The sequence below is a fragment of the Bos grunniens genome, chromosome 12, assembly GCF_055505025.1.
Source record: "Bos grunniens cultivar Pamir isolate PY7600 chromosome 12, Bosgru_T2T1.0, whole genome shotgun sequence".
Classification (NCBI taxonomy): domain Eukaryota; kingdom Metazoa; phylum Chordata; class Mammalia; order Artiodactyla; family Bovidae; genus Bos; species Bos grunniens.
The window spans coordinates 29,155,280-29,178,371 of record NC_141176.1 but is presented as its reverse complement, the minus strand read 5'-3'; the positions used below and the strand labels follow the sequence as shown (position 1 = coordinate 29,178,371).

General features: G+C 42.1%; 1 protein-coding gene across 9 annotated transcripts in view; it reads left to right on the top strand.

Moving 5' to 3' along the window:
- The window catches only part of FRY (FRY microtubule binding protein), a 326,671-nt gene that overhangs the window by 123,064 nt on the left and 180,515 nt on the right, over nucleotides 1-23,092 (top strand). For all 9 annotated transcript variants that reach the window (XM_086329430.1, XM_086329429.1, XM_086329431.1 and 6 more), the window contains one exon: nucleotides 6,304-6,503. In XM_086329430.1, coding sequence (XP_086185556.1) covers nucleotides 6,304-6,503 — 200 coding nt within the window. The remainder of the gene's footprint in view (nucleotides 1-6,303; nucleotides 6,504-23,092) is intronic.

Genomic DNA, 23,092 nt, shown 5'->3' with positions numbered 1-23,092 from the left:
ACCCTGCTCAGTGTAAGAAATAGACACCCAGTGAAATGGGGAGAGACACCTCCTGAAACCATCCAGCAGAACCAAACTGAAATGGAATTTAGAATAAATATAATAAAATACCACCCACAAAACCCATTTAAGACAGAAGAATTAGAATGTGTTTAATCTGAGATTAAAATGTAAATGAAAAAATATAAAGAGAAAGCAGATTTCAGAAAGATTCAATAATTTAGAGACCTGATTAATATCTGAAAGTCATGCCCTTTTTCTCAACCCCACCTCAACTCCCCACCCCAACTGGGTGGACTGTGGGGCAGAGCCCAGACCCAGCCAGAGGAGGAGAGGGTAGTGACCAGACCCTGAAGTGAGGATGGGCTTGCTTGCCTGGCTGGATAGAAAGCAGTGGAGAGGGATGGACTCAGACTGTAGGGTTGTCCTTCAATATCCCACAGAAGACTGGTGCCAGGAGCCCTGCAGATTCCAAAATCCATGGATTCTCAGGTCCCTTATATAAAATGGCGTAGTATTTACATCTAACCTACACACTTCCTCCCACATACTTGAAACCATCTCTCAATTATTAAGACCAAATACAACGCAAATGCTATATAAGTAGTTGTAAATACAGTCAGTGTAAATACTGTGTAAATAGTTGCCAGCCCATGGCAAATTCAAGTTTTCCTGGAACTCTTTGTTTTTTTTGTTTTTTTTTTTAATATTTGCCTTTCAGGGTTGGTGGAATCCACAGATGTGGAGCCAGGAGGCAGACTGTAACTGCCTGAGTTTGCAGAGCTGGAGGATGGGGCCCAAATGTGGCTGTTACTGAACTGGTGGTTGGTTTATATGTTTCAATGAAAAATCCTTTAAAAATCAGACCTATGAAAAAATAGATTTAATTCTCAACAGCACAGTTTACCCCTTAATACACCAAAACCTCTTTCTAGTTTTTTTTCCCTTTTGACATGGAAAACTTTTGGAAATTTATATCATTCTTCTTTCCCACCTTCTCAAATACAGGACTAGAAGTTTAACTTATTTTAACCTTTCCAAGGGACTCTGGGTCATCACCACAAACATTAATTGTGACAGACTGCAGGATGGTGATATCCTTGCCACCAAGCCTGTGGGAATGTTGTATTCTGTGTCCCTGTACCAAACAGCGTCCAGCAATTGCATTTTTTTCTTAATTGGAGGATAATTGCTTTACAATGTTGTGTTTGTTTCTGCTGTACAACGTGAACCAGCTGTGAAAGTGAAAGTTGTCGCTCAGTCATGTCTGACTCTGCGACCCCCATGGACTATGCAGTTCTTGCAATTCTCCAGGCCAGACTACCGGAATGGGTAGCCTTTCCCTTCTCCTGGGGATCTTCCCAACCCAGGGATCGAACCCAGGTCTCCCACATTGCGGGCAGATTCTTTACCAGCTGAGCCACCAGGGAAGCCCATGAAGCAGCTGTCTGTATACATATATCCCCTCCCTCTTGCACCCCCCTTCCACCCCACCCCGTCTCACCTCTCTAGGTCTTCACAGAGCTCTGAGCTGAGCTCCCTGTGCCTTATAGCAGGTTGCCACTGGCTGTCTCTTTTCCACATGGTAGTGTATATTTGTCAGTGCCGCTCTCAGTTTGTCCCGCCCTCTCCTCCCCGCACTGTGTCCAAAAGTCCATTTTCTTCATCTGCATCTCTCTTCCTGCCCTGCATACAGGTTCACCAGTACCAGTTTTCTAGATTGCATATATATGTGCAGGCAGCTGCATTTTTAAGTTCTGGTGGCTTTTGAGAGTTTTGCCTTCTTTTTCTTTTTTTTGTTAGTGTTTCTACCTGTAGATTTTGTACCTTTCCCTTGTACTTTCTGTTTCCAGACTATTGTGAACTTAGAAACTAGACCATTGATTTTAATTGTGTGTAGATTAAGATCAAGTCAGTGCTGAGGGAGGTTGTAATGATTTTTTCCCAATGGTCCTGGTTTCATGTTTAGTATGAACTGTGTAACTCAGTTTTGACTGTCAGGAACATGTAGTTTCTGCTTCTCAACTGTGTCGTTACCAAATAACTGAGTCGCGCCCTGAAAATTATCTTAACAAAAAACTAGATTTATTTATGAATTAATTATGGTAGGATGAAGAGTAAAAAGGGCTTCCTGGTGGCTCAGCGGTGGAGAATTTGCCTGCAGTGCAGGTTCAATCCCTGGGTCAGGAAGATCCCCTGGAGGAGGGCACAGCAACCCACTTCCCTGAAGAATCCCATTTACAGAGGAGCCTGGCTGGCTACAGTCCGTAGGGTTGCAAAAGAATCAGACACGACTGAGTGACTGAGTATGCTCTGGGAGGGGTTACTAAAAGGTGTGCATGGATCGAGATCAAGGACACCTACGCCTACCTCAGTGCCTCTCCCCGCATCTCCGTCTGCCCAGCTGATCTGTTGGCGGCCAGAACAATGGGCGCCTCTCCTTGAATCACTTTCAGCTCTGGCACAGGGCATTGCTGAGCTAGGATAGTTCCAGCCTGCTAAGGCTGTACACAGACTTTTGTAGTCACAGGATGTCTGGCTTTGAAGGACAGGCAGATACTGTTTTTTATGATAGCAGTGAATTGGTTCTTTGGCCTTTTTTAAATGCACAAGTTGTCTGGGAGACATTCTGGTATCTGCATTTCAGCCCTTCTGGTTCAAAATGCAGCCTTGCAGGAGGACTGCCAGAGGTCACTGTTAAGAAAATCCTCTCATTATAGTCAGGACTCTCAGGCCCCTAGAGTCTTACAATGATGGATCTGGTCTTGCAGTTGCATATCCCATCAAGCTTATTATTGCTGTCTTCTAGAAAAAGGTTAAGTTCTGTGGACAACTAAAGGGAATAAAAAGTCCTCCACTTTGAGTCTTTCAGTTTCTATTTCAGTCTCAGTCCTATGGCACAGTGCCACCGATACTTTAAAACAGGGGTCCCCAACCTCTGGGACCCAATGCCTGATGATCTGAGGTGGAGCTGATGTAATGGTAAGAGAAACAAAGTGCACAATAAATGTAATGCATTTGAATCATCCCAGAACCACCCCCTCATCCCCCCATGGTCCGTGGTAAAATTTGTCTTCCACCAAACCGGACCCTGGTGCCAGAAAGGTTGGGGACCACTGCGTTAGAATGAAATCTCATGGAGACTCCTTGTCCTTCTGTGCTTTGGGCCTGGGAGTCCTCCTACTTCCACCAAGTTCTTCTACTCGGAGTAGGAGGTAACACAGTAGAGGAATAGCCAGGCCTTCATTTGTATCTCTTGATCTTTGAATATGCTCTTTAGAATTAACAGCACCTTCTAATGATCTGCTAGCAGGGCCATTTGATAATGACTCTTCATTGCAAATACTTCACACTATTCCTTTAAAGACTCTGGCCCCTGATTCTTCTCATAGAGTTCCCTCCTTGTGAATCACTTCAAGACATACAGAAATAAAGTACGGTGTCATTTGAGTTATTTAAGGAGATTTATTAAGTATTATCTGTGGAAAGAACTCTGTTAGATCTGGGAGGCTACAGCCCTGTTAGGAGTATATGGTTTGGTTACAGAGCCAACCCTCAGCAAAACCATGTGACCAATTGGTAATGCTTTCACTTGTCAACTATCTCTGAAGCCTTCCTTAAGTCATGTGGGAATGTCCAAGGGCCAGAGAGCGAGAGTTAAATGTTTAAACCTTGTTATACACACACTGAGGACTGGCCTGGTGGAACAAGTTTTATGGAGATGCAAGTAGGTGTGGTTCTGAAAGGCCAGGAGGATGAGATGAGCAGGGAAAAACAGAAAGCAGCAGCCGGAGGGAAAGCGGGAAGGCAGAGCTGAGAACGGGGTGCTCCTGGGCCAGCCGGGGCATCCCCAGGCCTTGGGACAGCCAGAACTGCGGCCTACCTTTGAGGCTTACTGATGAGAATTGAGGGCCGATGAAAATGTTGAGTGCAGTAAGTCAGAAAGGAACAAACAAATGTCACACATTGATGCATATATATGGAATCTAGGAGGATGGTACTGATGAGCCTGTTTGCAGGGCAGCAGTGGAGCTGCAGACACAGAACAGATGTGTGGACACAGAGCGGGAAGGAGAGGGCGAAGGAGAGGGCGGGGCGAATTGAGAGAATAGCCTGGAAACATGTACATTACCATATGTAAAATAGCCAGTGGGAATTTGCTGTGTGACCACAGGGAGCTTGAACCTGTGCTCTGTGACAACCTAGAGGAGTGGGAGCTGGGAAGAAGGTTCAGAGGGAGGGGACCTATGTATAACTATGGCTGCTTCATGTCGCTATGTGGCAGAAACCAACACAGTATTGCAAAGCAGTTATCCTCCAATAAAAATAAATAAATATTTTTTAAAATGTGTTACAGTTAAGCTGAAGGGAGATGGGTTTGGTATGTGAAATGAGTGAAATTAACCTGCAATGGGGTTGCTGTAATAATCTAACTGTAGGTTTCCAAGGGCCTAGACTAGGATGGAGCTTGTGAGAATGGAGAGAGAATGGAATCGTATACAACAGATTTATTTTTATAACTTGAGAGGCCATATTCTTAAAGTTTAATGGAGGTTGAGATATGTGAAGATCTTCCAGATGTAAGGGAGCCTCCAGCTGTATGGGAGATTACATGCATTATAGAGGAAGAGACATTAGAAAAGATGACAGAATCTGCATGACATGAAAACATGTTGGTAATTCCATGAAATTAGTAAAATTTTTGCCTGGCTTCCTGAATTTGGCTTGAGTTAAAAAGAAGATAGGGCTTCCCTTGTGGCTCAACTGGTAAAGAACCTGCCGGCAATGTGGGAGACCTGGGTTCGATCCCTGGGTTGGGAAGATCCCCTGGAGAAGGGAAAGGCCACCAACGCTAGTATCCTGGCCTGGAGAATTGCATGGACTGCATAGTCCATGGGGTTGCAAAGAGTCGGACGCAACTGAGTGACTTTCACAAAAAGAAGATAAGAGAGGCCTTGAATTTATTTGTAGTGTTGAGAAGCATGTTTCAGGTTTCATGGAGAATTTTTCCCTCCCTTATTATCAATGACATCCCACCATTCTCTTAAGAGCCAAACCAGTGTCCAAACTGGAATCAGCTTTTCTTTCTTTACTCCCTTCATTAATCTCTGTATCCAGTCACCCCAAACTATGAAGTCTTCCCTTTTAAATGTTTACTTTATCATCGTCCTGTCCTCAGCATTCCTAATGCCTTCCTCCTAAGCCCACCTACTCTCATATTTCTTTCCTTGAATATTGATAACTGACCATTTTATAGGTACTTAGGTGGAAGGGGCTATTAGTGCGTGTTAGAATTGAACAAAGGATAGTCCGAAGTAGCATGCTAAAGTCGCTTTAGTAATGTCCGACTCTTTCTGACCCTATGAACCAAGCCCACCGGGCCCCTCTGTCCATGGGATTTTCCAGGCAAGTATACTGGAGTGCGTTGCCATTTCCTACTCCAGGGAGATCCTCCCAACCCAGGGATCGAACCTGTGTATCTTGTGCCCTGCATTGGCAGGAGGATTCTTTACCATTAGTGCCACCTGGGAAGCCCCACTTAAAAGTGGAGAGGCATAAAATTTTCATTTGTGAATAGATTTTTTTCTTAGACTAATTAAAACAGTGGTCCAGCTGTTGCATCCTTAAGGAGGCCACTCACTGGCAACTCTGATAATGGGCCTCTGTTCAAAATCTCAGCCAAGCAGGTAATCTGTGAATTTTAAAAGGGATGAGGAGGGACATCCCAACTTGAACCAAAGGATGGTGAGAGGGAGAAGCCACACCTTGGATGGCATAGAGGGGGCACTCCTGAGCCTTTTATCTTTCAAGAGGGACAACCCCTTTGGGAACAAGAGCTAGCGGGGCTTCTGAAAATTGACTCTTGGAAACTTCCAGAAGGGATGACCTCAGCGTCTTTTCTGTTATTAGCATGAAGCACAGAAGACAGCTCCTGGTCATTAGGAAAACCAGGTTAAGAAAATCACTTGTTTTCCACTGTGTGTTTCCTTAGACCATTTTTCTGGAATACAAAAAAGAAGCTAAAAACATCCTAAATGTTTTAGGATTTATCAGCTGTATTATGTACTTGCAACACTATTTACCTGAGTACAGTAACCAGTAGTATTTTGATGTATTCAAGTATGACATAATGCACACGTGTGTAATCAAAATAATTAAATTGTGACACTGTAAGGCCAGGTTATAATATTGCATACAGCATTCTTCATGTGATTCATATCTTTATATTTATGGCTTAACACTGCCAATCTGAATATCGATGATTTATTTTCAGCCGATCAGAATATCCATTCTATTTTTCAGCTTCTCCAGTTGGCAACGGTTATATCAAGCCTCCAGTTCCACCTGTGTCTGGCACACAGAAGGAGAAAGGGCCCCCAACCATGTTACCCATCAGTGTGGACCCAGACAGCAAACCCGGAGAGTATGTCCTCAAGAGTTTATTTGTCAACTTCACCACTCAGGCTGAGCGCAAGATTCGCATCATTATGGCAGAACCCCTGGTGAGTACACACAGAAGACTTGTGTCCTTTTCAGTCCTTTTTGATGTCGAATATAGATTTTACAGCTCTAAGAAGGGATGAAGGATGGATGTTTTTTGACATCGTGTGTGTGTGTGTGTGTGTGTACTCAGTCATATTTGACTCTTTGCAACCCCATGGACTGTAACCCACCAGGTTCCTCTGGTCCATGGGATTTTTCAGTCAAGAATGTTGGAGCGGGTTACCATTTCCTCTGCCAGGGGTTCTTCCTGACCCGGGGATCGAACCTGTGTCTCCTGTATCAGTAGATGGATTCTTTAACCACTGCCACCTGGGAAGTCCTTTTTGATACCATAGGTAATTTTTCAGTCAGTTCACTTCAGTTCAGTTGGTAAGTCATATCCGACTATTTGCGACCCTATGGACTACAGCATACCAGGCCTCTGTGTCCATTGCCAACTCCCAGAGTTTGCTCAAGCTCATGTCCATTGTGTCAGTGATGCCATCCAACCATCTCATCCTCTGTCATCCCCTTCTCCTCCTGCATTCAATCTTTCCCAGCATCAGGGTCTTTTCCAGTGAGTCAGTTCTTCACATCAGATGGCCAAAGTATTAGAGTTTCGACTTCAGCATCAGTCCTTCCAATGAATATTCAGGGCTGATCTCCTTTAGGATGGACTGGTTGGATCTCCTTGCAGTCCAAGGGACTCTCAAGAGTCTTCTCCAACACCACAGTTCAAAAGCATCAATTCTTCAGTGCTCAGCTTTCTTTATAGTCCAACTCTCATATTCATACATGACTATTGGAAAAACCATAGCTTTGACTAGATGGACCTTTGTTGACAAAGTAATGTCTCTGCTTTTTAATATGTTGTCTAGGTTGGTCATAACTTTTCTTCTAAGGAGCAAGAGTCTTACTTTCATGGCTGCAGTCACTATCTGCAGTGACTTTGGAGCCCCCCAAAATAAAGTCTGTCACTGTTTCCACTGTTTCCCCATTTATTTGCTAGATAGATGGGACCGGATGCCATGATCTTAGGTTTTTGAATGTTGAGCTTTAAGCCCACTTTTTCACTCTCCTCTTTCACTTTCATCAGGAGGCTCTTTAGTTTCTCTTTGCTTTCTTCCATAAGGGTGGTGTCATCTGCATATCTGAGGTTATTGATATTTCTCCTGGAAATCCTGATTCTAGCTTGTGCTTCATACAGCCCAGCGTTTCTCATGATATACTCTGCATATAAGTTAAATAAGCAGGGTGACAATATATAGCCCTGATGTACTCCTTTCCCAATTTGGAACCAGTCTGTTGTTTCATGTCCAGTTTTAACTGTTGCTTCCTGACCTGCATACAGACTTCTCAAGAGGCAGGCCGGATGGTCTGGTATCCCCATTTCTTTAAGAATTTTCCAGAGTTTGTTGTGGTCCACACAGTCAAAGGCTTTGGCATAGTCAATAAAGCGGAACTCTCTTGCTTTTTTGATGATCCGGTGGATGCTGGCAATTTGATCTCTGGTTCCTCGCCTTTTCTAAATCCAGCTCTAACATCTGGAAGTTCATGGTTCATGTACTGTTGAAGCCTGGCTTGGACAATTTTGAGCATTACTTTACTAGCGTGTGAGATCAGTGCAATTGTGAGTTAGTCTGAGCATTCTTTGGCATTGCCTTTCTTTGGGATTGGAATGAAAACTGACCTTTTCTAGTCCAGTTGGCCACTGCTGAGTTTGCCAAATTTGCTGGCATGTTAAGTGCAGCACTTGCACAGCATCATCTTTTAGGATTTGAAATAGCTCCAACTGGAATTCCATCACCTCCACTAGCTTTGTTCGTAGTGATGCTTTCTAAGGCCTGCTTGACTTCATATTCCAGGATGTCTGGCTCTAGGTTAGTGATCACACCATCGTGATTATCTGGGTCGTGAAGATCTTTTTTGTACAGTTCTTCTGCGTATTCTTGCCACCTCTTCTTAATATCTTCTATTTCTGTTAGGTCCATACCATTTCTTGTGCCCATCTTTGTATGAAATATTCCCTTGGTATCTCTGATTTTCTTGAAGAGATCTCTAGACTTTCCCATTCTATTTTTTTCCTCTATTTCTTTGCATTGATCACTAAGGAAGGCTTTCTTATCTCTCCTTGCTATTCTTTGGAACTCTGCATTCAAATGGGTATCTTTCCTTTTCTCCTTTGCCTTTCGCTTCTCTTCTATTCATAGCTATTTGTAAGGCCTTGTCAGACAACCATTTTGCCTTTTTGCATTTCTTTTCCTTGGGGATGGTCTTGATATCTGCCTGCTGTACAATGTCATGAACCTCCATCCATAGTTTTAAAAGATAATATTTACGTTTCCTGATTTAAGATAATTGAGGCTCAAGGACCTTAAAATAATTAGGAGATAGAACTCAGCAGCGTACTTCACCACTGGGTTTAGGACAGATAAGCTTAATTTGACATTAAGAAGTATTAAAATTGTAGAAAAATTGTGTTCATAGTCTCTGCTGTGTCTGTGTACTTTAGTCAAAATCTTTTGTCCTATCTTTAAAGTAAAAGACAAAAAAAAAAAAAAATCATCATCCTTCAAGGGGTTGCCAGAGCTCCTAGTCTGAGAACAAATAGACAGATGGTCTCTGTGACATATTATCCAAGGAAGTTTTTTGATTCATTCATAAGTACCATTCTGTTACCTGAAAATTGGAAGACAGGAAATTGTTGATTAAATTGATTAATGCCCTTCAAGTCAGTAGTCCGTATCTTCTTTGCAAATGATTCTGCTGCAAAATAAGGCTTGTGCTTCAGGCTTATGTTAATTACTTTAACAAGAGCTCTAAAGACAGAGTGCTAAATCTCAAAAGGATAGTGGAAAGGAAAAAAGTCCAATTGGAATATTCAGATTACTTGTCTCCTGACCTTGGCGGGCCACTCACAATAAGAGAAAGGAAAGGAATTCAGAATGACGCCGCTCTTTCTGTGAAGCTTGGCTTTGTACCTCCTGTGAAAAGATTGGGACAGGAGAAGAGGTCTGAGGTTGGCTTGAAGGCATCATAGCTTAAAATAATTAAATATAATATTGAGCCCATAGCCTGTGCGTGCTCAGCCACTTCAGTTATGTCCAACTCTTTGCAACCCTATGGACTGTAGGAGCCCATAGCCTAAGTCTCTTGAAAAACTTATGATACTCAGCATCATCTTTTCAAAATGATCTTCATGAGGGACTTCCCTGGCAGTCCAGTGGTGAAGACTCTGAGCTTCCAATGCAGGGAGTGTGGGTTCAATCCCTGGTCAGGAAACTTAGATCATACATGCCATGTGAGGCAGCCAAAAAAAACACAAAAACTCTTACCAATAATAATAATAATAATAACCTTTATAAGAATCACAATTTAACATTTGGAAATCAAAATTCAAGGATATTTAAATGCTTTGAATATTTGTAACCCAAAAGTTACAAACTTTGCCTTTAAACGTTTTTATTAGATCAATGAATTCTAACTTCCTATTAAGGAAAATGTTTTCTTGGCTTTACAGTTTAAATCATTTATAATAAACCTTAGTACTCTAGCTTTTCCCCATTCACCCATGTGTTTGTGTTTCTAGTGCTTTTACTACTAATAATAGCTAATATTTCTGGAGTGCTTAACTGTGTGCCAAGCACCGTGCTTAATGTATTATATATCCTTTAATCTTCACAATGACCCTAGGTAGAGAGTATTTGTGTACCTGTTTACAGATGGGGAAAGCTGGCACAGAGAGGCAAAAGTGATCATCCAAGGTCACACAGTTTTTATTTGAATTCAAGCTGGGTCTCTCCAGAGCCTACCTCAGAACCATTCTACACTCTGCCAGTCTTTGCATGGGCATCTTCATAGGAAGATACTTTCTATGGTATCTTTACTTAAGAGACTTAAGTAAAGTATTACTGAAAGCAACAGAGGGCTTTCCTGTAAATGGGGTCCAAAGAATCACGTACCTTCATTCCCATTGCTCAAAACAGTGCTGATCCCTGGAAGCCTCTGAGCTCCTTGGGAGGTGTGGGGGGAGCCAGGCCACCTCCCCAAGATGGAGGGTAGGGAGCTACCTGGGTTCCAAAGATCCTGGGAGAGTTTAAGAAGAAGAAAGAGGAAAGGCACAAGGAAGAATCCTTTCACTCACTGACAGAGGAAACGTGCCAAAACACATCAGGGCTCTCTGAAATTGTGTATCATGGTAGATTTTTTCCAAGAAACTAGTAAGTTACACCTTCCCAAGTGGCGCTAGTGGTAAAGAACCTGCCTGCCAATGCAGGAGACATAAGAGACATGGGTTCGATCCCTGGTTTGGAAAGATCCCATGGAGGAGGAAATGGCAACCCACTCCAGTATTCTTGCTTGAAGAATCCCATGGCCAGGGGAGGCTGGCGGGTACAGTCCATGGGGTCGCAAAGAGCCAAACATGACTGAAACGACTTAGCGTGAGGTGAATAGAGGTACTTAGAAGGCTGGATTGTGAACATCCCTGTTTCTAAAATAATAGTTTAGGTGCTGTTGTTTAAGGATTCAGGAAGTGAATTAGATTGGGTTTAACTGCTTCGTCTTTAGTTTACTTCGTTTGGAATGTGTTTGCATAACATTTTTCTTCTTGGAGTAAACATTATGTCTGAGAAACTAACATGTTCCACAGCGTGCTTTTAATTAGAGGTAGACATTTCTGTTCCTTTCTCTGAGACAATTTAAAGGGCCCCAAACAAGAAAAATGAAAAAAAGTGTAAGCTGTCTTCATCAGCAAATCTTCACTGTGTGCCCAGGGTGAGAGAGTTTACTAGATGCTGATGGCCAAGTAGATGGACATTGTGTTTTTAGCTAAAGAAATGTATTCAATCAATTTTCAGTATTGTTGCTTTTTATAAAATGAGACTAATCCTCTTGTATTTTTTGGCAGAGGTATAAGCTTCTGTGCCATTTCCTTCTCTTGTCTGTTGAAAAGTGCTTAGTAATTTTTGCCCTTGAATTTGTTTACTTATTGGACAATAAATGTGAGTAGATGCTGTGGTTTGTTACCTGAGTCTAATTTAAATGTGTGTTTGGCATTTTGTTCTAGAGCCCTAGTAAGAAGAGGTGTTATTTTTGATATATGTGTAATATGTTTAAAGTCAATTCTGAATAAATGTCCCCTAGTATTTCTCTTACAGAAGTTGACTTTATTTAGAAAGATGTTGGATCCTTTAAAGTTTGCATTCATGTGGATTTGTATCATATCACAAAGTTGTATTGTCTTATCTCTAATATAATTAAAACTTGTATGGGAGTAGCAAAGGTAATTTTTAAAAACTTGGAAGTATTGATTTATTGTTTATGGGGCTACTCAGGAATCTGTATTTGTTTTCTTTTTAAAAGACTGAAACCTTCAGAATTCCACATCAGTTAGGCTGCATGAGATCAGTTATTTACAATGTTAAATTAAAATTGTACTTATGAATTACTGATGTCCAGATAGCTAACTTAAATGGGGGGGAAAGGACAGGAAACAAAGATGTTCCATGAAGATAAAATATTAGATTTTTTTTCTTGTTAAAGATGTTTCACCAGTTTAGCAATATTGTTCTTCATACCTAAAAGATGCTCAGGTCATATTCATTAATATTTATGGATAAGTCAATAATTTTACTCAATTTCTGTTGCTTTATGAGGTCATTTGATAGCATTTGCTCCTGGCTGGTCTTACTATTATTTCACTTTTCCCAAGCAGTGTTTTAAACAAGGTCAGTTGGGTCATCTGTAATTTTTTATACTTTTATCTCAAAACAGAGAAAGTACAGAAAACAGCAAGTAGCAGCTGCTGTCCCTCTTGCCTCCTGCTCTTTTCCTCTGGTTTCAAATTTATTTTTCCCAAAGTGTATCTTTTTATAGTTCTTTAAGGTATAATCAGTGGCGGGTAAACCACTTGGTTTAGTTTATCTCAGACGCTTGGATTTTCCCCTGAATGAGCAGTGATATTTCAGCTGAGAATAGAATTCTAGTTTCACATTTATCCTCCTTCCAGACTTTTGCCAATAAGTTTCACCATGTTGCCTCTAGCACTGCTGTTGAACAGTCTGGTTGATTTGCTATTTGTTTGTGGATTATTTACTTTTTTCTCTGTCTGCTTTTATGTTTTTGTGTTTTTTTTGCTTTGTCTATAGCTTTCTGCAGCTTCACTACACTCTGTGTTGAGATGTGGATTTATTTCTATTTTCCTGTTTGAGACTTTATGCTTCTTAAATTGAAGGCTCATGTTTTTCATCAGTTTTGGAAAATTCTTAGCCATTAATTATTTGAAGATTACCACTTCTCCACTTTTCCTCTTTTTTTCTGGCATTCATATTAGATACACATTGCTCTATTACCTGTCTTTTTACCCTTCTTTAATTATTTCTACCCCTCTATCTTGCTGCTGTATTCTGAGTCAATTCCTCAGGTCTAATCTTCAATTTATTAATCCTCTCTCAGGCTATAGGACTTCCCTGGTGGCTCAGTGGTAAAGAATCCACCTTTCAATGCAGGAGACACAGGTTCAATCCCTGGGTTGAGAAGATACTCTGGAGAAGGAAATGGTAATCCACGCCAATATTCTTGCTTGAGAAATTTCATGGACAGAGGAGCCTGATGGGCTATAGTCCATAGGGTCACCAAAGAGTCAGACATGGCTTAGCAGCTAAACCATGACAACTCTTGGGCAGTGTCTAATCTGTTGTATAACGTGTCCAATGAGAGTTATAACTTTAGTGATATAATGTTTTATTTCTAGAAGTATGTTTTAAAATCTATTTAGGTGAGGACTTTTTTTAATTTGAGGGGTACCTTATGTTTAGAACTTCTGTTGTGTCTTTGATCACCTTAAACATACATTTTTGTTTGTGTCCTCTCTTAGGTTAGCCCCAGAATCTTCACTGTCTTGGGCCAAATATTATATTAATTTCTTGGTTTGGGAATTTCTGTACCTGGAAGGTGATACAAATATAAGCTCCAAACTCTTTTAAGACTGTGGTTTAAAATTCTTGGGGAGGATTTTGTTGTATTTACCTAGAACTGAGGCAGGGACCATTGGAATATCTTTTCATCTTCTTGTGCCAGTACATAGATTTGTCCCTAGCCCACTGTTTCCTTGTTGAGGACCACACGTTATGTGGGCATCTTATCTCTAGTGCCCCACCTCTCAAGGTTCACAGCTTTGTTTCCTGTCCCCAAATGGACAACAACAAAAAGCCTCCGGCATAATGAGACCAGTAGTCCTCCCTCTGTGCATCCACTGTATCACCTCCTATCTTTCTGCTTTTCATTTCCCTTTTCCTTTCTTGTGGACTCATTTCTTCACTTTAAAAAGTCCTATATTCCACTCACCATTTTCAAGTGTTTATATCCTGTGAACCTTTGCATTATCTTGGTCTATTATCCTGCCAGGGCCCTCTACAGAATTCTTGATTTGCCTTTCATGCAGATAAGGACAGGGTGGGTCTTTGCATTGTGAGGTTCCTATACAAGCAAACATTCCCATGGCAAGATGGGGTGACCCCAAGATGAATAAAAGGAAGAGTGAGGAGATTGTCTAGTCAAAGCTATGGTTTTTCTCAATAGTCATGTATGGATGTAAGAGTTGGACTATAAAGAAAGCTGAGTGCCAAAGAATTGAAGCTCTTGAACTGTGGTGTTGGAGAAGACCCTTGAGAGTCCCTTGGACTGCAAGGAGATCCAACCAGTCCATCCTAAAGGAAATCAGTCCTGAACATTCATTGGAAGGACTGATGCTAAAGGTGAAACCCCAATCCTTTGGCCACCTGATGGGAAGAACTGACTCATTGGAAAAGACCCTGATTCTGGGAAAGATTGAAGGCAGGAGGAGACAGGGACGACAGAGGATGAGATGGTTGGATGGCATCACCAGCTCGATGGACATGGGTTTGAGTAAACTCCGGGAGTTGGTGATGGACAGGCCTGATGTGCTGCAGTCCATGGGGTCACAAAGAGTTGGACAGGCTTAAAGCTCAACATTCAGAAAACGAAGATCATGGCATCTGGTCCCATCACTTCATGGGAAATAGATGGGGAAACAGTGGAAACAGTGTCAGACTTTATTTTGGGGGGCGCCAAAATCACTGCAGATGGTGACTATAGCCATGAAATTAAAAGACGCTTACTCCTTGGAAGGGAAGTTATGACCAACCTAGATAGCATATTCAAAAGCAGAGACATTACTTTGCCAACAAAGGTTCGTCTAGTCAAGGCTATGATTTTTCCTGTGGTCATGTATGGATGTGAGAGTTGGACTGTGAAGAAGGCTGAGCACTGAAGAATTAATGCTTTCGAACTGTGGTGTTGGAGAAGACTCTTGAGAGTCCCTTGGACTGCAAGGAGATCCAACCAGAAGGAGATCAGCCCTGGGATTTCTTTGGAAGGAATGATGCTAAAGCTGAAACTCCAGTACTTTGGCCACCTCATGCGAAGAGATGACTCATTGGAAAAGACTCTGATGCTGGGAGGGATTGGGGGCAGGAGGAGAAGGGGATGACAGAGGATGAGATAGCTGAATGGCATCACTGACTCGATGGACGTGAGTCTGAGTGAACTCTGGGAGTTGGTGATGGACAGGGAGGCCTGGCGTGCTGTGATTCATGGGGTTGCAAAGAGTCGGACACGACTGAGTGACTGAACTGAACTGAGCAACTGAACTGATGATTTGTATAGGTGGAGTCAAAGGAGAGCAGGTTTTCAGGTGAGGATGATGGAGGACCAGAGGACAGATGCTAAAAGTCAATGACACCTTCAGGAGTGAGTGGTCTAGCGTGGATGGGAGATAGAAAGGATGTGCTTGCCTGTCAGCATGTGTATAGCCCACTGGCCCCTCTTCCTGGAATACCCTTAGCTCTTCATCCTGCCTTCATCTTTCAAGGCCCAACTCAAATACCTCATCATCTGGAAAGGTTATTTGATTTCTTCCCTGACTCCACACAATTATACAGATGTGGATATATGTACCTGTAAGTCTCTATCTGAACCACCGTATCATTATCTCAAGCAATCTGGCTTCATTAAATAAGAGTATTAGAATAGATTAGAATAGAAATAGAATAGAATAGAAAAATGTCAGGACATTATAGGTTTTAAGGGTACATGTTATTTTATGAAACTTTCAGTTGTGTGTATATCTACCAGACCTTGATATAAAATGTATATTTTTATGATGAGTAGGGGTGAAGGATACAGGAATTCTTTTTTAAGTTGAAGAATTTAGGAATTCACTGGAGGACCAGCAGTTAGGACTGCTTTCACTGCTGAGGGTCCAGATTCAATCCCTGGTCAGGGAACTAAGATCTCACAAGCCATAGGGAGTGGCCATAAAAAAGAAAGAAAGGAAAAAAGATGCACTTTACTATCCTTTATGTTCCTTACAGGCATTACTGTGTCTTATCTACACACGCACACATACAAATACACATATATCTCCATGTCTAGAAAGTCTCCTTTATACACAGTAGACAGTAAGTGTTTTTTTTTTAATGAATAAGTATATGAATAAAAGGAATGGATAGATGAATGGATGAAAAAATATTAATATGGTAGTTCAAAAAGAATGTAGGATCCTGTATGTTTCTCAGGGTCATCTTGCCAACCTCTGAACTGATAATAATGGATTTTGTTCTGTCCTTTGTACCGCTCAGCAGATGAAAGCCCTACAGTCTGCTGAGTAGACGTTAATTCTTAGCCTTCAGCCTTGGGCCATCTAAGGACACCTTATTATTCACTTATATGGTTGCTGCTCCCACTTCACCCAAGCAGTGTGTGGAGAGGAGCGTCAGGTTGACTCTTAGCGGTCAGACTAAGCCTCAGAGTATACGCTTTCATTATCTCTGCGTCTCTCCATTTATATAGCATCTGTCACTAGGAGTCACAGGCGATTACCTTCTCAAAAAACTCTTTTCCAAAAAATCAAGACTCTCCAGCCTTTCAGAATTCATTAGCTCCCATAATCTTGACTTTGGAGATTTAATGGGCGAGAAGAGATAAAGCTGAAAACAAAGCAGCTTTTCATCCAGGCTGATCTGAATTCGAATCCTGATTCCACCTCTTTAGTGTTGGAAGGCCAGTCAGTCCCTCTCCTTTTTTCCTCATTTGCAAGAGCCTAGCTCGTGGGTGGGAGAAGGCAATGGCACCCCACTCCAGTACTCTTGCCTGGAAAATCCCATGGACTGAGGAGCCTGGTGGGCTGCAGTCCATGGGGTCGTGAAGAGTCAGACATCACTGAGCGACTTCACTTTCACTTTTCACTTTCATGCATTGGAGAAGGAAATGGCAACCCACTCTAGTGTTCTTGCCTGGAAAATCCCAGGGACGGGGGAGCCTGGTGGGCTGCAGTCCATGGGGTCACGAAGAGTCAGACATCACTGAGCGACTTCACTTTCACTTTTCACTTTCATGCATTGGAGAAGGAAATGGCAACCCACTCCAGTGTTCTTGCCTGGAGAATCCCAGGGACGAGGGAGCCTGGTGGGCTGCCGTCTATGGGGTCGCATGGAGTCGGACACGACTGAAGCGACTTAGCAGCAGCAGCAGCAGCAGCTCGTGGGTGGATGAGAGAAGTCAGGGTAATAGGTGGAGCTCTGACATAATTCCTAGCACCTGCCAGATGCTGCATTGTCACCATCACCATGATTCTCATGGTCGCCTAGAAACTGGTATCAACTAAGTAAATCCCCTAGTGTGTTTCTCTGGCGGTCATCCTGGGGCTTCCTCGCTGTGCTGTTCAGGAGGAGTCGAGGCTTGAGCAGAGTGGCTGGCTGCCTGCTGTGGCCATGCCCTGTCATTGTCAGGTGGTTGTTCTGAACTCCACCTTGGCGATGAGAAAGGCATAGCCAAAGCTGATTTGGGCAGAACTGGTGTAGATTCTTTAGGGACTTAAGCTCTGAGAGGTGACGAGGCAAACTAACAAAAGTTTATATGACAAGGCAACACCCCTGCTCTCTCACCTTAGAGCCAGCAAAATATCAATACTTGAGGTTTATGTGGGTGTACCTTGTGAGGACTTAGGAAGTGAAACCAGGGATTTGAAGTGGATCTACGTAGAATGGTTTTCCAAGGCTTTCCAAGAGGAAATTTCACAGCGTCTTGAGCGTAGGGATCTGGGAGACAAGTAGGAACACTGTAGTGTTGGGAAGCCAACGGCCTGAAAAGTAAAAGGCTGGACTACTCAGCTAAGTAAAACACGTTCGGAAAATTTCAAGAACGTTCCTTTCTCTCACTCATGTATTTAAATGTGTTGAAAACCTCAGAAGGAAAAATAATCTAATTTTATTAGTCATCTAATCAAACTGATGTTTCCTGTTTTATTGAGATAAAATTGGTACGTAACATTGTATTGGTTTCAGATGTACAGCATGCCAATGTCATATATATCTTATAAAATGATCACCACAATAAGTTTAGTCAACATCCATTCCTTACATGGTTACAGTTTGTGTGTGTGTGTGTGTGTGTGATGAGAAGTTTTTAATGTAATCCTATTTTAAAGGAACTTTTGGAAATTAGTTATTTCTCTCTGTGGTGGGTCTTTGTTGCTGCATGGGCTTTTCTTTAGTTGGGAAGAGCAGGGACTACTCTCTAGTCTCACTGGAGTGGCTTCTCTTGTTGCAGAGCACAGGCCCTGGGCTTCAGGAGTTGTGGTTCCCGGGCTCTAGAGCACAGGCTCAGTCATTGTGGTGCATAGGCTTAGTTGCCCCAAGGCATGTGTGATCTTCGTGGACCAGAGATAGAACCCATGTCTCCTGCGTTGCCAGTCAGATTCTTTACTACTGAGTCACCAGGGAAGCCTGAGAATTCTTGAGATTTACTCTCTTTGCAACTTTCAACTCGGTATTGTCAGCTGTAGTCACCCTGCTGTACCTTATGTCCTCAGAACATACGTATGTAATAACCAGAAGTGTGTGCCTTCAAGAATCTTCAACCACACTTCTCAGACTGCTTGTTCTGTCCACCCTCCTTCCTGTAATTTGGCCAATACACAGGAAACTTGGTTTTTCATCAGAGCTCTGCTACCAGCCTGTGCTTCCAACAAAGTCACTTAAGTGTGATTCATCATGGTTTTTTCTTTTATGAAATGTTTAGAGTCAAGCCCAGTTTTACCTCTGGTGTACATAACAAATGTAAGCATTAACTCTCCACATCTCTGAGTGAATAAGTCACATCCCAGTGCATCCACTCAGGTTAAAGCCACCATTGTCTTAGCCGGGAGCTGCAGTGAAGCGAAACCAGGTACGGAGCAGAGTTTTCATCCAGATCTACAGTCTATCAGCATACAATGCCAATAATAATAATAAGAAATTCTGACTCACCTAAGACTTAGAAAGCAAGTGATTTATTCTCTGATACCTGGAAAGAGGAAAAGACCTGCATCACCTCAGAGAACACACCCCTTTTATCCTGTCCTTCATTAGAGCCTAGAACTGAGCAGAGCTTGCCGTCCTGTAACAGTCTGGTATTTAAAAACACTTTTCAGATGAAAACCCATGTGACATTGGGAAGGTTTTATTTTTGGAATTGCTCAAGTCTTGGTAGCCTCTGCTCACAAAACAGTTAATGGAGGCAATAGTATCCCTGTATTGAGCTTGGAGCCTAGGTGAGGGGTGACAGACAGTCATAGAGATGCTAACTGAGGGATGCAGGAGGGAGTCTTAATAATCACATGATGGGACCTAACTTGTTCGTTTCACTGGTGGCTCAGATGGTAAAGAATCTGCCTGCAATGCAGGAGACCTGGATTCGATCCCTGGGTCAAGAAGATCCCCTGGAGGAGGGCATGGCAACCCACCAATGTTCTTGCCTAGGCAAGCCCTATGGACAGGGGAGCCTGGCGGGCGAGAGTCCATGGGGTTCCGAAGAATCGGACACGACTGAGCAACTAAGCACAGCTGGTTTGCTAACATAAGAGACACAAGTCAGGGAATTTCTGTTGTTCAGTTGCTTGCTGCTGCTGCTAAGTCGCTGCAGTCGAGTCCGACTCTGTGCAACCCCATAGACGGCAGCCCACCAGGCTCCCCCGTCCCTGGGATTCTCCAGGCAAGAACACTGGAGTGGGTTGCCATTTCCTTCTCCAATGCATGAAAGTGAAAAGTGAAAGTGAAGTTGCTCAGTGATGTCTGATTCTTCGTGACCCCATGGACTGCAGCCCACCAGGCTCCTCCATCCATGGGATTTTCCAGGCAAGAACACTAGAGTGGGTTGCCATTTCCTTCTCCAAGGCATGAAAGTGAAAAGTGAAAGTGAAGTTGCTCAGTTGTGTCCAACTCTGCAACCCCATGGACTGCAGCACGCCAGGCTTCCCCGTCCCTCACTATCTCCCAGAGTTTGTTCAAACTCACGTCCATTGAGTTGGTGATGCTATCCAACCATCTCACCCTCTGTTGCTGCCTTCTCCTGCCCTCAGTGTTTCCCAGCATCACTCTTTTCCAATGAGTTGACTCTTTGCATCAGGTAGCCAAAGTTTTGGAGCTTCAGCGTCATTCCTTCCAATGAATATTCAGAATTGATTTCCTTTAGGATTGACTGGTTTGATCTCCTCACTGTCCAAGGGACTCTCAAGAGTCTTTGGACAGTGAGGCTGTAAGGAAGACAGTGAGTGGCTGTAAGGAAGCATAGCCTTTTGTAAGTGAAATACACACTCACCCAACCTCCTCTTAGGATTTCAGACCGGATCTGACAAGAGCCAAGAGACTACGGTTGTTCTGTAGTCTGTTTGTAGTTATAAAAGAGCTCTTTTTCGTTTGTTCTGGTGCCTCTGGCCTGTACATGGATTGAACATTCTGCTGTGGTCTTGTGTTTCACCTCTTCAGATACCTCAGTTGTCTGCTGATGTCTAGATATCAGAAGATATCAGATCCTTTCATCAGGAACTTTTATTTTTAATATTTAAGGAATTTGTGAATTAGGAAATCCTGCTGTACTAATTGAAGGACAGAATTACTGTCTCTAATTAAATTGGGATCTTTATATGGTGGATTTTCATGAAAACTATTATAATTAGTCATGCTTATAGCCTGATGAAGAGAAGTGTTAGTCGCTCAGCTGTGTCCAACTCTTTCAACCCCCGGACAGTAACCCACCAGGCTCCTCCGCCCATGGAATTCTCCAAGCAAGAATACTAGAGTCTGATGCCATGCCCTTCTCCAGGGGATCTTCCCAACCCAGAGATCGAACCTGGGTCTCCTGCATTGCAGGCAGATTCTTTACCAACTGAGCCACTAGGGAAGGCTGATAGCCAGTCACTAACCTCAGTGTTGACATTTCAAGATAATATTTCATCATGATCAGAATTTGCAAATTGGTGGGGTGTTTTTTTTCTCATTGTTGCATATGCCAGTCTGACAACCAGATGTTACACAGATGTCATCTAAAGATGTGCAAATAGCAGAAAGAGCACCTTTAGTATCTCTCTGCACTGTGGATTCAAGTTAGCTTTCCAGAAGGACAACCAGCTAGTGTTTTTATCCAAACTTCTCTTAGTAGAGACTCTTGCTCAACAAACCTAATAAGGGAAATGTGAAAAGAATAAAAATAATTTCTAGATTTACTTTCCTACTGAGTATAGAGATAGAATTAAAGCAGTGCTGTCCTTTAAGGAGACTAAGAAACAATTCAGGTCAGATAAGAAATATTTATATCACTCTTGACAAAGTACTGGATTATTTTCCAAGTTATAAATAAATATATAACTTTTAAAATAGCTTTTTCTTAGCAAAGCAGCTCAACCTGGCACCCTTTACTTAATCTAGTAAGACTTTCACCAGGAATCTGAAAACTCACCCTAAGCCAGAAACAAAATTCTATTAGTAGCTGAAACCAGACATAATCATTGAAAGGTTGCACTGGGCGGCTGAATGACGTGATCTTTCCAGTGAGCTCACAAACTCACTTTTTTTCCGTGTACTGTTCAACTTGAAGTTTGTTTGCCTTGTTAGGAATATTCTTGGATTGATACAGATGAAAAGCTGTTCTTTGTGACTGTTAAATGGGCTTTTTCGGCCATGAAATGAAATTTAGTATACCATGAGAGTGAAAGTTCGATTGAACCTTACAGCCAATAAACCATATGGAAAGTATCATGAAGTCATTTTAAAAAAAAGAAAAAAGCACCAGAGAGCTTTTTATTTCAATGTAACAATATCCAGTTCAATTCATTCATGAGTGAGGCTATAATTTTTATGGCCAGTGACTATGAGAAGATGATCAAAGCTGCTTCTTTTTGAGAATACAAAACCAGGGGAATGTTGTTCCTCAAGTTATCTCCAGTCTAGCCTTTTTGATTATATGCTTAGCTTTACTGCTTATAGAGATATCGTTTTAACACAAAAGATCATTTGAAAATACATCATTTTTAAAGTGACAGAAAATACCAATAAAAGTAAGTTCATTAATGTGACATAATAAACATTGAAGGCCCATTCTTAAAATCACTATGATCTAATACTGCTATGTTTCCACACAGTATTTTGCATTTGACTTTCCTGAAAGTCAGTGATACAGTTTCAGGCAGCAGTAGTCTTCAGCACCATAGTAATTTTAACTGGCTAAAATTCTAAAAGTCATGCATTAACAAGAAGACATATTTTATTAGGTATTTTTTATTTCCATTTACATGTATATCTAATATTTCCAACTTCAGTGATTCTTAAAAGTCAGCATTCCATTTGATGGTATTTTCAAATTTTAGGAATTTCTACTCAATTCATAGGTTGTAGTTATAGAAGTTTGTGGAAGGTTAGGTAATATAATCTTTAAATAGTTTTTTGTTTGACCTAACATGTAAGTATTGCTTTTTTAATGAGGGCTTCCCTAGTAGCTCAGTTGGTAAAGAATCCACCTGCAATGCAGAGGACCCTGGTTCAATTCATGGGTCGGGAAGATCCACTGGAGAAGGGATAAGCTTCCCACTCCAGGATTCTTGGGCTTCTCTGGTGGCTCAGCTGGTAAAGAATCCACCTGCAATGTGGGAGACATGGGTTCTATGCCTGGGTTGGGAAGATCCCCTGGAGAAAAGAATGGCCACTCACTTCAGTATTCTGGCCTGGAGAATTCCATGGACTGTATAGTCCATGAGGTCATGAGGTGACAAAGAGTTGGACAGGACTGAGTGACTTTCACTTCACATACCATGAGGGCTTCCCTGGTGGCTCAGATGGTAAAGAATCCACCTGCAATGTAGGAGACCTGGGTTCAATCCCTGGGTTGGGAAGATCCCTTGGAGAAGGGAACGGCTACCCACTCCAGTATTCTTGCCTAGAGAAGTCCGTGGATAGAGGAGCTTGGCGGGCTACAGTCCATGGGGTCACAAAGAGTCAGACACGACTGAGCGACTTTCCTGTTCACTTTCACATACCATGAAGTTCATCATTTTGTGCAATTCAGTGAGTGTTCACAAAGCTGTACAATACCCACTACTAATTCCAGACACTGCCGGTTAATAGCACTTTAAAAGAGTGAGTAGATTTTGATCTACTTTTTTTCCAAATCTTTATCTTCTGGAGTTTTTATTTTACCAGAAAACCATGCCTTTTTTTCCTTGGTTAAGGTAACTGGGTCATTTCAGTTTTAGCTGGGAAGTTTTGATTGCCTGCAC